Source organism: Ornithorhynchus anatinus, chromosome 5 (genome assembly GCF_004115215.2).
Source record: "Ornithorhynchus anatinus isolate Pmale09 chromosome 5, mOrnAna1.pri.v4, whole genome shotgun sequence".
Classification (NCBI taxonomy): Eukaryota; Metazoa; Chordata; class Mammalia; order Monotremata; family Ornithorhynchidae; genus Ornithorhynchus; species Ornithorhynchus anatinus.
The window spans coordinates 2,851,573-2,867,683 of record NC_041732.1 but is presented as its reverse complement, the minus strand read 5'-3'; the positions used below and the strand labels follow the sequence as shown (position 1 = coordinate 2,867,683).

At 63.5% G+C, this 16,111-nt stretch overlaps 1 protein-coding gene across 1 annotated transcript; it reads left to right on the top strand.

Annotated features, from left to right (window-relative positions):
* The first annotated feature begins 514 nt into the window (after positions 1 to 514).
* Positions 515 to 16,080, top strand: MAP4K1 (mitogen-activated protein kinase kinase kinase kinase 1). Its single transcript, XM_029065885.2, has 32 exons — positions 515 to 685; positions 1,819 to 1,876; positions 2,730 to 2,820; positions 3,293 to 3,357; positions 3,566 to 3,621; positions 3,751 to 3,798; positions 3,965 to 4,007; positions 4,555 to 4,627; positions 6,694 to 6,825; positions 7,044 to 7,106; positions 7,207 to 7,288; positions 7,794 to 7,919; positions 8,107 to 8,185; positions 8,633 to 8,691; positions 8,956 to 9,014; positions 9,142 to 9,186; positions 9,411 to 9,453; positions 10,549 to 10,705; positions 10,806 to 10,885; positions 11,249 to 11,290; positions 11,418 to 11,502; positions 11,592 to 11,668; positions 11,832 to 11,892; positions 12,000 to 12,099; positions 12,186 to 12,244; positions 12,632 to 12,735; positions 12,827 to 13,004; positions 14,320 to 14,382; positions 14,496 to 14,585; positions 14,666 to 14,736; positions 15,743 to 15,798; positions 15,983 to 16,080. Exons 1-32 carry the CDS (start codon positions 578 to 580, stop codon positions 16,050 to 16,052), a joined length of 2,523 nt encoding a protein of 840 aa, XP_028921718.1. The 5' UTR covers positions 515 to 577; the 3' UTR covers positions 16,053 to 16,080.
* Positions 16,081 to 16,111: the final 31 nt, after the last annotated feature.

Genomic DNA, 16,111 nt, shown 5'->3' with positions numbered 1-16,111 from the left:
TCCCTCTTTCCCCCGTGCCCCCCACCCCGGCCTTGCCATGGTCTCCTCCTCTTCCTCCTTCTCCTCTTCTTCCCTCCTCCCCCCTTCTTCCCTCCTCATCCTTTTCCTCCTCCCGTCTTCCCTCCTCCTTTTCCTCCTCTTCTTCCTCCATCCTTTTCCTCCTCCTCTTCCTCCATCCTTCTCCCCCCCTTCTTCCTCCATCCTTCTCCTCCTCCCCTTTTCTTTCCTCTTCCTCCTCCTTGTCCTGGTCTTCTTCCTCCCCGCTCCTCCTTCTCCTCTTCTCCCTCCTCCTCCTCCTTCTCTTCTTCTTCCTCTCTCCTCCTACTTCCCTTCGCCCTTCCACCTCGTCCTCCCCGTCCTCCTCGTCCCCCACACTGCGCCAAACACTGGGGGATCCCCAGGGGCTGCAGGGCTCGTCTCCCCCACCTAGGGGGCCCCCCAGGGCAGGGCCCGCCGAGCAGGAAGTGAGAGAGGGAAGCCAGCGTGGTGCAGACGGTGCAGGGCAGGCGGTTCGGCGGCAGGGCGGCCTCCCCGGCCTCTCTGCCCACCCGGCCCCGGCCCCGGCCCAGGCCCCGCCATGGACCCCCGCCACTGCGCCGCCCTCCAGATCTCCACCCGGGACCCCCAGGAGGACTTCGAGCTGCTCCAGCGCGTGGGGGGTGGCACGTACGGGGAGGTGTTCAAGGTGACGGGACCTTCCCCCATCCTCCCCGGCGGGGGCCCTTCCTGGAACCTGCGATGCGGCTGCCTCTGGGGAGGAGCGTGAGATGGGTGGCGGAGGGCTGGGGGGAGGGGATCCTTGGTCTCTGAAGCTGTTGGAGGCCTGGGGTCTCTGGGGTGTTTGCCTCCTCTCTATCCCCGACCCCACCGACAACCGGCCCACCGACCCAGATCCTTTCCCTGACCCCTCTTCCCGGGGTCAACCTCTCTCTCCGCCACCTTCCTCCCAACTCTGGGTCTCTCCCAAAATCTCAGCTCTCCAGAGCCCCGGTCCCCGACCCGACCGGCCGGACCGGGCCGGACCGCGGCGAGGCCGGGAGGATGGGGATGGGGGCCCGAAGCGGGCGAGATAAATGGCCCGCACCCTCCCGAGGTGCAAAAAGTGGCTGAGCTGCAGGCTTCCAGCTAATGGATGCTCATTTGCATGTTGCTTTGCATCTCGTCTGCATGCCCGTTTCGGGCCCAAAGACATTCCCAGGCTCCGGTCCCCCCCGGCTGCCCCCAAGGTTCCCAGCCCCCCGGCCCCGTCACGTCCAGCGGGGTTCAAGGAGGGTTTCTGCCTCATCCCGGGGCAGCTCCAGGGGAGGCCGGGCACCTCCTGGGGTGGGGGTGACGGAAGCTCTCCCACTCCCCCGGGGTGAGGAGGGGGTTCTGGGAGCAACCCACCAGACAAAACTGGGAAAGGAGAAGGCGGAGGGGGGTGGGGACGGGGACCGGGGATGGGGGCCGGGCGGGAGCCGCGGCCCGGTCCGGGGGGCATCGCTGCTCAGAACTTCCTGTGAGGCCGATGGCAGCTGCAGGCCCGGCTTCCTGCCCCTCCCGCCCCGCCGCCACCCGAAGCTGCCTCCCCGAGGGGGGTTTAGGCGGGCGGGGGTGGGGAGGCGGGCCGGACCCGGGTCTCGGACCGGACCCGTCCATCGATGAGGTCGACTGAGCCCCTGCCGTGTGCCGAGCACCGCAAGGGGCATTCGGGGAGCCCCGGTCCCCGCCTTCGGGGAGCAGGCAGTCTAGCCGGGGGAGACGGGCGCTCAAGTGGATTCCAGGCAGGAGGGAGCAGTGGAGCGAGGTGGATCCACAGCCGTCTCCCATCCTCTCCAGGCCCGGGGCAAGGCGGCGGGGGAGCTGGTGGCCATCAAGATGGTGAAGGTGGAACCAGGTAAGGTGATCCCGCAGGCCAGCCCTCAACCTTCTCCACCAGTCCGGCCCTCGGCTCCTTCCCTGACCCTCCGCCTCTCCCTTTAGCCCCCTCCCCTGCCCCCGCCCCTCAATCCCCTCTCCCGACCCTCAGCCTATCCCCTGCCCCTAGCCCCCTCCCCTCCCTCTGACCCTCAACCCCCTCTTCTGCCCCTCAGCCTCTCCCCTACCCTGCCCCTCGACCCCCTCCTCTGCGCCTCATCCTCTCCCTTGTCTTTTGCCCCTCCCCTGCCCTTAGCCCCCTTAGCACTCAAACTCCTCCCCCGTCCCTCAGTCCCTCCTCTCCCCCATCCTCGGTCCCCTTCCCCTGCCCCAACCTCAGCCCGTCCCCTGCGCCTCAGCCTCCCACGCCTCCTCCCCGCTCCTCAATCCCTTCTCTGACACGGCCCTCAGCCCCTTCCCCTCCCGCTCAGCCCCTTCTCTGACACCCAGCCCTCAGCCCTCTTTTCTTAATGATAATTGTTAAACGCTCACTGCGAGCCAGGTACCCTTCTAAGCGCTGGGGAACTTACTAGGCAATCAGGATAGACACAGTCCACGTCCCACGGGGAACTCACAGCCTTACTCGCTGTGACGTAGATCATTTCCCTGAGGCCCAGGGAAATGAAGTGACTCGCCTAAGGTCAGACAGCAGACAAGGGGAAGAGCCGGCCTAGGAACGCAGGTCCCGACCCCCAGGCCTGTGCTCTGTCCACCAGACGATCCTGCTTCTCTGACACCCCAACCCTCGGCCCCCCTCCCTTCGACACCGGGCCCTCGGGTCCTTCCCCCGCCCTCAGCCCTCCCCCCGACCCCCGGTTGCGTGTCTCCCACAGACGACGACGTCTCCACCCTCCAGCAAGAGATTCTGATCATCCGCAACTGCAAACACCCCAACATCGTTGCCTACCACGGCAGCTACCTCAGGTCTGGGCCCTGGGAGGGGATGTCCCCGCCTACCCTTCTAGACATCCAGCCCCGAGACGGCTCCTCTTCCTCCTCCTCATGGAAGTTCCTTCCCTGAAGTCACCTCTGGCCTGCCTCCCTCCCCCAGGACCCCTGCCCACCTCTCACCCCCCATCCCACCCTTCCTTCCCACATCGGTCTCTCCGTGTCCCTGCCCACGCGTGAGCCCGTCGCGGGCAAGAACGTATCTGTCTGTTGTTACGTCGTGCTCTCCCAAGCGCTTGGTGCAGTGCTTTGCGCACAGTAAGCGCTCGGGAAATACGGTTGAATGAACGAGTCGGCCTAGCCCCTCCCTGCCCCGTCCTCCTCCCTGCCTCGACGGGGCTGGAGTGTCCACCAACGCTCCCGCTCCAGGCGACCCCACCTCGCCCTGTCTGATGTCTGTCTGCTTGTCTGCCTTGGGCGCACCCCTCCTCCCTCACCCCCCTCCCAGGTTTAACAAGCTGTGGATCTGCATGGAGTTCTGCGGGGCTGGGTCTCTCCAGGACATTTACCACGGTGAGGCGGGGGGACGAGGGTCGGGCCGGGGGCAGAGGGTGGTGGGTGGCGGGGGGGTCTTCCCCCGCGGGCGGTGCCCGCCCCCCCCCCGGGTCCCGCAGCTCCTCAGACCCCTCCGCACGCAGGGCTGGGACCGGGGAATAGGGGAGGGTGGCGGAGGCGGGCCGGGCCTCAGTCTCCCCCCGGCCCCGGCCGCTTGCGCCTGCAGTGACGGGGCCGCTGAGTGAGCTGCAGATCGCCTACGTGTGCAGGGAGGTGCTGCAGGTGATGCCAGCGAGGGAGGGGGGGCAGGGAGGGGGAGGGGGCAGAGGGAAAGGGGGGGCAGGGGGCAGGGGAGGTCCCTGGGCCCCACGGGGGGTGGAGGGGGTGACTCCTCCCTCCCCTCCGCTGCAGGGCCTGGCCTATCTCCACTCCCAGGGCAAGATCCACCGGGACATCAAGGTGAAGGCGACGGGGGCGGGGCCGGTGCTGTGGGAGGGGGGCACTTAGTACAGTGCTCTGCACATGGCAGGCCTGGGGAAGGGGAGATCAGACAGGTGAAGAGAAGCGGAGGGGGTATGGGGGTGAAAGGTCAAAGGGTGTACTAGTCCCGGCCTCCTCCCCATAGGGAGCCAACATCCTCATCAACGATGGAGGAGAGGTCAAACTGGGTGAGTAGGGGAGAGGGGGCAGGGCCGGGGGGTTGGAGGGGATGGAGGGGCTATGGCGAGGGGGCATGGGGATGGTGGGGGGGATGGGGGTGGGGGTGAGGTTTGGGGGAGGGGGTGAGGTTTGGGGGCGAGGTTGAGGTTTGGGGTCGGGGGTCACGTTTGGGGTCGGGGGTGAGGTTTGGGGGTGGGGGTGAGGTTTGGGGGCGGGGTGAGGTTTGGGAATTGGGGGAGATTTGGGAGCGGGGGTCAGGTTTGGGGGCGGGGGGCGGGTTTGGGGGCGGGAGTGAGGTTGGGGCGGGGATGAGGTTTGCGGATGGGGGTGAGGTTTAGGGGCGGGAGGGAGATTTGGGGGGGATGTGAGGTTTGGGGATGGGGGTCAAGATCAGGGGTGGGGGTCAGGTGTGGGGATGGGGGTCAGGTTACGGGGTGGGGATGAGGTTTGCGGATGAGGGTCGGGTTTAGGGACAGGGGTGAGGTTGGGGGGCAGGGGTGAGGTTTGGGGAGGGAGGTGAGGTTTGGGGGTTGAGGACGTTTTCCCGGTCCGCAGCGGACTTCGGTATCTCGGCTCAGATCAGCGCCACGTTCGCCCGGCGGCTGTCCTTCATCGGCACCCCCTACTGGTAAGGGGCGGCACTGCGGGGGCCCAACGCGTCGCGCAGAGTCTCTCACTTTATCTCTTGCCACCGGCCGGGGTGGGGGGGGCGGGTGCCCTCCTCTCTCTCACGCTCTGATTCTCTGCGGGCAATCAATCAGTTATTGAGCGCTTACCGTGCGCGGACCCCCGCGCTGAGCGCCCGGGACTGCGAGTCGGAAGACTCCCCTTACCTGCTGGGTGACCTTGAGCGAGTCACTTCATTCAGTCGTATTTATTGAGCGCTGACTAGGTGCAGAGCGCTGTACTAAGCGCTTGGGAGACACGGGCCTGAGAGTCACGAGACCTGGGTTCTAATCCCGGCTCCTCCACTTACCTGCTGGGTGACCTTGAGCGAGTCACTTCATTCAGTCGTATTTACTGAGCGCTTACTAGGTGCAGAGCGCTGTACTAAGCGCTTGGAATGTACAGTTCAGCAACAGATAGAGACAATCCCTGCCCAACAACAGGCTCACAGTCTAAACCACTCACACTTAACTTCTCTGCCCCTCAATTCACGTACGTGAACAACTCGTGTGCGGCTCAAAATATTTATATTTATACTGATGCTATCGATGCCTGTTTGTTTTGGTGACTGTCTCCCCCACTTCTAAGACTGTGAGCTCGTCGTTGGGCAGGGATTGTCTCCATCTATTTCTGACTTGTACTTTCCAAGCGCTTAGTACAGTGCTCTGTGAGCCCCGTGTGGGACAAGGATTGTATTTGACTTAATAATAATAATGTTGGTATCTGTTAAGCGCTTACTATGTGCCGAGCACTGTTCTAAGCGCTGGGATAGACACAGGGGAATCAGGTTGTCCCACGAGGGGCTCCCAGTCTTAATCCCCATTTTACAGATGAGGTCACTGAGGCACCGAGAAGTGAAGTGACTTGCCCAAAGTCACCCAGCTGACAAGTGGCCGAGCCGCGATTCGAACCCATGACCTCTGACTCCAAAGCCCGGGCTCTTTCCACTGAGCCACGCTGCTTCTTGTAATCAGCCACGCTGATTATCTTGTATTTTCTCCAGCACAGAACACATAATAAGCGCTCAACAAATATTATTATTATTATTGGAGGAGGTCGAGGAGAGAACTGGAGGAGAGGAACTTGAGATAGCAGGTGTAGACAACTCACTCAAAGAGCTTGGAAAGGAAAGGTGGGAGGGAGATGGGGAGATAACCAGAGGGAGCCGGGGGGGGGGGGTCAAGGGTGGGTTTTTTTAGGAGAGGGAGGACACGAGCTTTTTCGAAAGCAGTGGGGAAGGAGCCAGTGGAGAGCGGACAGTTGAAGATTTCTCAGAATTGCCCTCCCCGCCTTCAAAGCCTTATTGAAGGCCCATCTCCTCCAAGAGGCCTTCCCTGACTAAGCCCCCACTTTCCTCTTCTCCCACTCCCTTCTGCGTCCCCCTGACTTGCTCCCTTTCTTCATCCCCCCCCCCGTCCCGTCCCCACAGCGCTTATATCCCTATCCGTCATTAATTTATATCTATTAATGTCTGCCTCCCCCTCTAGACTGTAACCCTGTTACGGTCAGGGGATGTGTCTATTTTTGTATTGTCCTCTCCCGAGCGCTTAGTCCAGCGCTCTGCACACAGTGAGCGCTCGGTAAAAACGACTGGATGCACGCTTACGTCTCTGTCATTTCGTTGATTTATACTGCTGTCTATTTGCGTTGACGTCGGTCTCCCCTCCTCTAGACCGGCAGCCCGTCGTGGGCAGGGAATGTCACCGTTTGCTGTTGTGTCGTGCTTTCCCAAGCGCTCAGTCCAGTGCTCTGCACACAGCGAGCGCTCAATAAATACGATTGAATGATTGCACGCTGATGTCTCCGTCATTTCATTGATTTATATTGCTATTTGTGTTGACGTCGGTCTCCCCCGTCTAGACCGGGATCCCGTCGAGGGCGGGGAGTGTCACCGTTTGTTGTTGGGTTGTACTTTCCCAAGCCCGTAGCCCAGTGCTCTGCACACAGTAAGAGCTTAATAAATATGATTGAATGAATGAATGAATGATGGGGATGAATGGACGACGCGTTCCGTCCCACCCCGTGCAGGATGGCCCCGGAAGTGGCGGCGGTGGCCCTGAAGGGGGGCTACACCGAGCTGTGCGACATCTGGTCGGTGGGCATCACGGCCATCGAGCTGGCCGAGCGGCAACCGCCCATGTTCGACGTGCACCCGCTCAGGTCGGTCCCCGTCTCCCCCTCCCCAGACCTGCAGACCCCCCCACTTTTCCCCTCGGGACCCTTCCCCCCGCCCCCTCCTGCCGCCCCCTCCCCTCTCTGGCCCTCTCCCAAGGGGGTGGGGGAGGGCAGGGCTGGGGGATGGGGATGGGGGGAATTGGGGGACGGGGGCAGAGGCCTCGTCTTCTCCTCGGCCTTCATCTTCCCGCCCCCCACCCCAGGGTGCTGTTCCTCATGACCAAGAGCGGCTACCAGCCCCCGAAGCTGAAGGAGAAGGCGCGCTGGTGAGGGTCCGCGGGGCCGGCCTGGGGAGGGGGACGGGGGACGGGGTGGCGGGAGGACGCGGGGCGTGGGACCGGACCCCCCCGTTGGCCCCCTCCCCAGGTCTGCCGCCTTCCACAACTTCGTCAAAGTCGCCCTGACCAAGAACCCCAAGAAGAGGCCCTGCGCCACCAAGATGCTCAGCGTGAGCCGCCCCCGGGCCCCAGGGCCGCCCCCAGACCCCAAGACCCGGCCCACGACAACCCCCGGCCCAGACAGAAGCCCGCCCCCCCAGCCCTGACCCCCGGCCCTGGCCCCGCCCCGCCCCCCGGGAGACCCCGGCCTTGGGAGTCAGAGGACGTGGGTTCTAATTCCAGCTCCGCCACTCGTCTGCTTGTGACCCCGGGCAAGCCACTTAATTTCTCTGTGCCTCAGTTACCTTATCTGTAAAACGGGCATTCAGACTGTGAGCCCCAGGCGGGACAACCTGATTACCTTCTACCTCCCCCGGCGCTTAGAACAGTGCTTGGCACATAGTGAGCGCTTAACAAATACCGTCATTACCGGTTCCCCGTCCCGGAGCCACAGACCTCGCCCCCCCCCTCCCCAGACCACCGTCCCCCTCCCGGCTCCCCTTCGAGCTCCGGGTCCAGCTTCTTCTCCCCTTCCCCCTGACCTCTGACCCCTCCCGTCCCCGACCTCGCCCTCAGCACCAGATGGTGGCCCAGCCGAGGCTGAACCGCAGCCTGACCCTGGAGCTGCTGGAGAGGCTGCGGGACCCCGGCAAGCACCGGGCCGGACCGGGGGGCGCCGAGCCCGAGGAGGAAGAGCCGGAGGTCAGGGGTCGCCCGGGGTGGGAGGGGGCCTGCCCGGGGGCCGGGGCCGACGGAGGGGACGAGGGGTAGGCCTGGGACCGGGCTGGGGGACAGTCGAGGGCCACAGGGTGGGCAGAGGGAAGAACAGGCGAAGGGAGGAATTGGGGTGGTGGGGGAGAATAGCACTGACCCCCCTCCCCTCCGACAGCTCCCACCCGCCGTCCCCCGCCGGATCCACTCCACCCACCGGGGCGGACCCTCCGAGCGCCCCGACTCCGACAGCGGCCGTACGTAATGATAATAATAATAGTATTTGTTAAGCGCCTACTATGTGCCCAGCACATTCATTCAATCGTATTTACTGAGCGCTCACTATGTACGTGCAGAGCACTGTACTAAGTTCTTGGAAAGGTCGATTCGGCAACCGATAGAGTTCTTGCCCAACAACGGGTTCACAATCTAGAAGGGGGGGGGAAACAGACAACAAAACAAGTAGAGAGGCATCAATAGCATCAAAACAGATTTGTAGATCTACACACATCATTAATAAAATAAATAGAATAATAAGTAGGTACAAATATACACCAGTGCTGTGGGGCGGGGAAGGGAGCAGAGGGAGGGAGTCGGGGCGATGGGGAGAGGTGGGGGAGCAGAGGAAAAGGCCCTGATTTCCCAGGTGCCATCCGGATCTCCCCCTTTGCCCCGGCTCCCTAAACCCCCCGGTCTCCCCCCAGGACGGCACATCGAGTTCAGACCGCTCTGCAGAAGGAAGGTGGAGAACTCGCCGGGCACGGTACCCGCTCTCCCTCCTCCTCCCACCCCCGCAACGACCCCCTGCCACGACCCCCCCCCCCCAACCTTGCCCCTTCCTCACCCCATTCAACCCCCTCTCTGACCTCCAGGCCCCGATTCCTTTACGAGCCCCCTTGGCACCATCCCTCCGGGGGTCCCCTGCCCTCCTTCCCCCCCGCCCCCCATCTCTGGCCCTCTCCGGGTCCCTCCGGCTGACCCCCCCAGCCCCTCTCTGCCCCTCCCCTCCCCTTCCACCCCACCCCAGGTTCTGCCCCAGGACCCCGGAGAAGGAAGAAGCACCGAGGCCTTCGTCGGCAGCAGCAGGTCCTGGGCGGGGGGCGCGGGAGGGAGACGGGCGAGGGGCGGGGGGCAGCCGCTGGGGAAGGGAGGGTTAGGGTGGGGGTCTCCTAATTAGGGTGGGGGTCTCCTACTGACGCCCCCACCCCTTCAGGGAGCAGCTGTCGGACTCAGAAAACGATTACGACGATGTGGACGTGTGAGAGACGGGATCCCCGCTCGGGCCTCTAACCCCCACCCCCAAACTTCACCCCTGCGCCCCCTCCGACCCCAACCACCCCCCTCCCCCGCCCCGGGCCCCGACTCTGTCCGTGAGCCCCGCCCCCGACACCCCCATTCTCCAACCCTCCGCCCCCTCCCCCGACCCCCTTGCCTGCACCCCAAGCCTCAGTTCCTTTCTTCCCCCCCCCATTCCCGTTTCAGCCCCTCCGCACCCGCCGACGTCCCCCCTCCGCTGCCCCCCAAGGTGAGACCCGCTCAAACAATCGATCGGATGTATTGAGCGCCTGCCGGGGGCCGAACACTGCGCTGCACTAAGCGGCTTGGGGGCGCGGGGGCCGGGCCTCGGTTTCCCGCGGGCGGAGGGCGGAGGGGATGGGGTGGGATGGGGGTCGGGAGGGCCTTCCCCCAGCAGGAGCGACTCCCCCATATCCCCCCACATCTTTAAGCGTTCAATAAATGGTTGATTGAGTGCTCTGCACACAGTAACGCACTCCATAAATATGACTGAGTGCTCAGCACACAATAAGCGCTCATTACATGATCGATGGAGTGGACTGCACATAATAAGCACTCAGAAGCAGCGAGACGTAGTAGATAGAGCCCGGCCTGGGAGTCGGAAGGTCATGGGTTCTAATTCCGACTCTGCCACTTGTCTGCTGTGTGACCTTGGGCAAGTCACTTCTCTGGGCGTCAGTGACCTCTTCTGGAAAATGGGGGTTGAGACCTTGAGCCCCACGTGGGACAGGGACTGTGTCCAACCCCATTTGCTTTTTTCCACCCCTGCGTTTAGTACAGTGCCCCGGCACGGAGTAAGCGTTTAACAAGATACTGTGATTTTTAGGGATATAGCCCCGGCCTGGGAGTCAGAAGGTCATGGGTTCTAATCCCAACTCCACCACTTGTCTGCTGTGTTACCTTGGGCAGCGGGGCTTAGTGGAAAGAGCCCGGGCTTGGGAGTTAGAGGTCATGGGTTCGAATCCCAGCTCTGCCACCTGTCAGCTGTGCGACTTGGGGCGAGTCAATTCACTTCTCTGAGCTTCAGTTCCCTCATCTGTAAAATGGGGATGAAGACCGTGAGCCCCACGTGGGACAACCTGATTACCTTGTATCGACCCCAGCGCTTAGAACAGTGCTCGGCACATAGTAAGGGCCTAACAGATACCATCATCATCATTATTATTGACTTCTCTGGGCCTCAGCGACCTCATCTGGAAAATGGGGTTGAAGACTGAGGCCCAGGTGGGACAGGCTGATTTCCCTGCATCTACCCCAGCGCTTAGAAGAGTGCCGGGCACACCGTAAGCGCTTAACAAATATTATTATTATGAATTATTCTCAGCCCAAATTCCGGTCGCCGTCGGACGAAGGGCCCGGAGGAGAGGAGGGGTGGTTGAGCCCCGGGGTCCTGGTCCGTTGCGCCAGCGGGCCTCCTCCCCGGACTCCCCAACCCGCGCCGCTCCCAGCCCCCCGCAGCCCCCATCTCTCCGCTCGCTCAGGTGACGAGGGACAGGGAGGGGACGGGACTATCGAGGACGGGGAGAGGGGAGAGGGGACATCTAGGACGCCCAGGCCCAACCCCACTCCAACCTCCCGCAGATCCTTCCCTTTGGTGTCCACCCCAAGAGCCCGACCGGCCGCCCGTCCTGCCCCCCAAAATGGAGAAGAAGCGGCAATCGGTGAGGACGGCCGGGGGTGGGGGGGTGGGGGTCCAGCCCCGTCTCTGCCCCTCCCCTGCTCCATCCTGCCCGTCCCGCTGCCAACCAGTCCACCTCTTCGCCCCCGCGCCCCTTCCACGCCGGGAAGCAGCGCGGCTCGGTGGGAAATAGCCCGGGCTTCGGAGTCAGAGGTCGTGAGTTCAACTCCCGGCTCTGCCATCTGTCAGCTGTGTGACTGTGGGCAAGTCACTTCACTGTGCCTCAGTTACCTCATCTGCAAAATGGGGATTAACTGCGAGCCTCACGTGGGCCTACCTGATTACCCTGTATCTAGAACAGTGCTCTGCACATGGCAAAAGCCCACATTATTCTTCTCCCCTCCAGGGCCCGCCAGATAATGGGCAGCCTCCGGGGCCCGGCAGGAAGGTGAGTGAAATCGGGGTGGGCCCACTCCCCACTTCTCCCCGCCTCATCCCACCTCTCTGATCCCTCTCAGCCCGAAATTGGGGCTGGGGGCGGGGTGGAGGCTGAAGACCTCCTCCCCTCCCCCCAGGACTGCTCGCTCCTGGTCAAAGTGTTTAACGGCTGCCCCCTCCGCATCACCAGCACCAGCTCCTGGACCCACCCCACCACCAAAGGTAGGGGGAGGCTGAGGCTGGGGAGGAGCGGGGGTCGTGGGGGGAGAGCGGGGGTCCGAGCCTGTCCGTCCACCCTCGCGGCCTTGCAGATCAACACCTGATCCTGGGGGCGGAGGAGGGCATCTTCACCCTGAACCGCAGCGAGCAGGAGGCCACCCTGGAGATGGTGGGTGATGAGGCCCGCGGGGGCATCTCTGGCCGGGTCCCGCCCCCCGGGCTGGGCTCCCCTGGGGGGTCCCCGGCCTGGGGGGTCCCGGGGCGAGGAAGGGGGGGGGCGGGGGGCGAGGCCGGTGCCTTCTGTAACCCCGTCCCCATCCCTGTCTTCGCAGCTCTTCCCCAGCCGGACCTCCTGGGTCCACTGCGTCAGTAACGTCCTCATGTCCGTCTCAGGTCCGGGGGCGGGGTGGGGGGGCCGCCGCCGAGGGGAGCGGGAGGGGTCGGGGGAGGGGCTCGGTGGTCAGCCGGGCTCAAGGCGGACCGTCCCCCTCCCCCCCTAGGGAAGACCGCCCAGTTGTACGCACACAGTCTGCTGGGGCTGCTGGACAAGAAGGAACTGCGGCTGGGGGCGCACATCGGCCCCCACCGCCTGCTGCCCCGGTCAGTGCCCTGCCCCCTGCCGCCCCCGACCCCCCCCCCGGTCCCGACCCCGGCTCAAGCCCCCCGCCCCCCCTGTCCCCGCTCAGGAAGAACGCCGTGTCCAGCAAGATCCCCGACACCAAGGGCTGTCAGAGCTGCTGCGTGGGTGAGTCGCCCTCCTAGCCCGCCCAGTCAGTCGTATGGACTGAGCGCCTACTGCGTGCGCGGCACTGTGCTTAGCGCTTAGAAAGTACAATGCAGCGTGGCTCAGTGGAAAGAGCCCGGGCTTCGGAGTCAGGGCTCATGGGTTCGACTCCCGGCTCTGCCACTTGTCAGCTGGGTGACTGTGGGCCAGTCACTTCACTGGGCCTCAGTCACCTCATCTGGAAAATTAGGATTACTCTGTATCTACACTGTGCACAGAGTAAGCGCTTAACAATTAGAAGGAGACAGTCCCGGCCCACAACGGGTTTAGGGTCGAGGAGGGGGGAGGCGTCAATAGCCCCCGGGCCCCCCGGTTGACCCTCCGGCCCGGTCCTCCGTCCCCGCTCAGCCCAGAGTCCCGGGACCGGCTGTCAGTACCTGTGTGCGGCCCTGGAAGCCGGCGTGGCCCTTCTCCAGTGGTACGAGCCCATGCAGAAGTTCCTGCTCGTCAAGGTGCCCGGGGGCGGCGGGGTCAGGGGGACGGGGAGGGGGCCCCCTGACCTCCCCCCCCGACCCCCTGACCCCGCCGCCGCGCCCCCCGCAGCAAGTGTCCTTCCCGCTGCCCGCGCCGCTGCGCGTCTTCTCGCTGCTGACGGCGCCGGAGGCCGAGCTCCCGTCCGTGTGCATCGGTGTCAGCCCCGGGCCCGGCCCCGCCAGACCCGTCCGCTTCCACAAGCTGCGCCTCGGACCCCTGTCCAGCTGGTTCGGGGATTCGGGCTCAGGTGAGGGGGCCGGGGGGCCGGGGGGACGAGGGACCGGGGGTCCAGGACCGGACCCGGGACGGGGAAGGAAGGGAGTGGACAATGGGGTTTGAGAGGACGCAGGGAGCGTCTCTCTTTATCGCTCACTTGTACTTTCCAAGCGCTCAGTACACGGTAAGCGCTCAAGAAATACGATGGAGTGAAAGAGGGAATGAGGGGGCGGGGGGAGGAAAGGAGTGGGAGGGGGGAATGGGGCGGGAAGGGGCGGCTCTAAGCCCGTTGGGGGCAGGGAGTGTCTCTCTTGATCGCTCACTTGTACAGTGCTCTGCACACGGTAAGCGCTCAAGAAATACGATGGAGTGAAAGAAGGAATGAGGGGGGAGGAAAGGAGTGGGAGGGGGGGAATGGGGCGGGGAAGGGGCGGAAAGGGGCAGACTCTAAGCCAGCTGTGTGGCTGTGGGCAAGTCGCTTCACTTCTCTGTGCCTCAGTGACCTCATCTGTCAAATGGGGATTGACTGTGAGCCTCATGTGGGACAACCTGATTACCCTGTGTCTATCCCAGCGCTTAGAACAGTGCTCTGCACATAGTAAGCGCTTAACAAATACCAACATTATTATTATTATTATTATTAAGCCCGCTGGGGGCAGGGAGTGTCTCTCTTTATGAGCTCACTTGTACTTTCCAAGCGCTCAGTACAGTGCTCTGCACACGGTAAGCGCTCAAGAAATACGATGGAGTGAAAGAAGGAATGAGGGGGCGGGGGGAGGAAAGGAGTGGGGGTGGGGGCAGGAGGAAGGGAGTGGGAGGGTGCAGACTGCAAGCCCGTTGTGGGCAGGGAGTATCTCTCTTTATTGCTCCGTTGTACTTTCTAAGCGGTTAGTACAGTGCTCTGCACACAGTAAGCGCTCGAGAAATACGATTGAGTGAATGAATGACGTAATGGGGGAGAAAAGGAGTGGGGGGGGGATGGGGGAGGAGGAAGGGGGTGGGAGGGGGAAGACTCTAAGCCCGTTGGGGACAGGGATCGTGTCTACTGTTCAATTGTATCTTCCAAGCGCTTAGTACAGTGCTCTGCACACCGTAAGCGCTCAGTAAATACGATTGAGTGACTGAACGAGTGAATGAGGGGGCGGGGGAGGAAAGGAGTGGGAGGTAAGGAAAGGTGTGGGGGATGGAGAGGAGGAAGGGAGTGGAGGGAGGAAAGGAGTGGGAGGGGGTAATGGGGTGCGGGGGTGGGGAGGAGGACGGGAGTGGGAGGAGGTAACGGGGTATGTGGGGGGGGGGGGACAGCGGGATATTGGGGGAGGCGGGAGCTGACCATCTTCCCCTTGCAGAGGGCGCAACGCCGGTGCAGGTGACCCAGCTGGAGGACAACCTGGTGCTGGTGCTGTTGGATGGTGGGTGAACCCGCCCCCTCCTCGGGGTCGGGACCCTCCCCTCCCAGCGGGCCCCTTCCTAATGAGACCACGGCCCTGATCCTCCCCTCCCCCTTACCCGCCCCCCTCTCCAGGGAGCCTGCGCCTGGTGACGGTGGAGGGGAGTCCCGCCCCGGGAATGCTGGTGTCTGAGATTCCCCTCAGCGAGGCCGTGGAGGCCGTGGGTAGGTGTCCGGGGCAGGGGAGGGGCTGGGGGGGGGGCAGGCGGGGCAGCGCTGACCCCCCGCCCCCCTTCTCCCCCCAGCCCTGGTGGGGGACCGGCTCCAGGCCTTCTGGAAACACGGGGTGCAAGTTTGGGCTCTCGGCTCGGACCAGGTACGTGGGATGACCCCCCCCCCCCCCCCCCCCGTCCCCTCTCCTTCGGGGAAAGAGTTGGGGGCTTGGGGGGCCGGAGGAGAGAGTGGGGGGCCAGGCGCGCGCTGGCCCGGGAGAACCCCTCTGCTGGGTCCCTAGACAGGTTTCGATCAACCAATGATGACATTTAATTAATGCTTACCGTGTGCCGAGCACCGTACTGAACGCTTGGGCGAGTACGATGCAACGGAGTCGGTAGACACATTCCCCACCTGCGGCGAATTTACAATCTTCATCCCCTTCCCAGCTGTTTGGAACCCCCTCCCCCCTTCCTTCCAAATGGCGCTTCAAGCCCACCTCTTCCAGCAAGCCCTCCCAGATTGAGGTGGCCCGTGATCGGGTCAATCTGACGTCACTTCTCTGGGCCTCAGTTCCCTCCTCTGAAAAATGGGGATTAAGACTGTGAGCCCCATATGGTACAGGGACCGTGACCAACCTAACTCGTATCTACCCCAGCGCTTAGAACAGTGCTTGTCACGTAGTAAACGCTCAGCAAGTACCACAGTTGTTATTATTATCCCTTATCTCTGCCTTCGAAACCGTGGGGGCGTGTGTTTGTGTCCGGTGTGTGCTCTGTGGCACTTTCCATGTCTCGTCTGAGATTTCCGTCCCGTCTAATCCCGGCTCCGCCACTTGTCAGCTGTGCGACCGTGGGCAAGTCACTTAACTTCTCTGCGCCTCAGTGACCTCATCTGGAAAAGGGGGTTGAAGACTGGGAGCCCCACGCGGGGCAACCTGATGACCCTGTATCTCCCCCGGCGCTTAGAACAGTGCTTTGCACATAGTGAGCGCTTAACGAATACCAACATTATTATTCCCCAACGGCCCGGCGGGTCCAGGAGGTGAAGTACTCCATGTCTTCTTCATCCTCTCTGTGGGTTGGAGACCCCCACCCCATCCCCATCACCTCTCATCACCCGCCGGGGCAGCGGGTCCGGTCCCCCACTTTTCCCTTTTCTGCCGGCAGCCTCTGCAAGAACTGAGAGACACAAGCCTCACCTTCCGACTCCTTGGATCGCCGAGGTAGGGGGCAGGGGCCGGAGCAGCTGGGGGAGCCGGGAGGGACGGGGGGAGGGTCCAGGAGGCCTGCCCCCCGCCCCCTCCTCAGGCCCGATGGGGTGGAGACGCGGCTGGGGCCTCTGGATGGGAGGTGGGCAAGGGGAGGGGGTCTCCCAGACCTGGTCCTTCACCCCCGTCCCCTCCCCAGGCCTGTGGTGGTGGAGACGCGGCCGGCCGATGACCCCAGCGCCCCCAGCAACCTGTACATCCAAGAGTGAGGGGGTCCAGCCCCCCGCCGGCTGCCCCCCCCCCACCCCCGCCCCACTCCCACCCCCCA

Coding starts and splice junctions, on each gene's coding strand:
- MAP4K1 (XM_029065885.2), top strand. CDS start 578: ATGGACCCCCGCCACTGCGCCGCCCTCCAGATCTCCACCCGGGACCCC. Junction 3,358..3,565: donor TCTCCAGGACATTTACCACG/GTGAGGCGGGGG, acceptor TTGCGCCTGCAG/TGACGGGGCCGCTGAGTGAG. Junction 14,383..14,495: donor GGTGCTGGTGCTGTTGGATG/GTGGGTGAACCC, acceptor CCCCCTCTCCAG/GGAGCCTGCGCCTGGTGACG.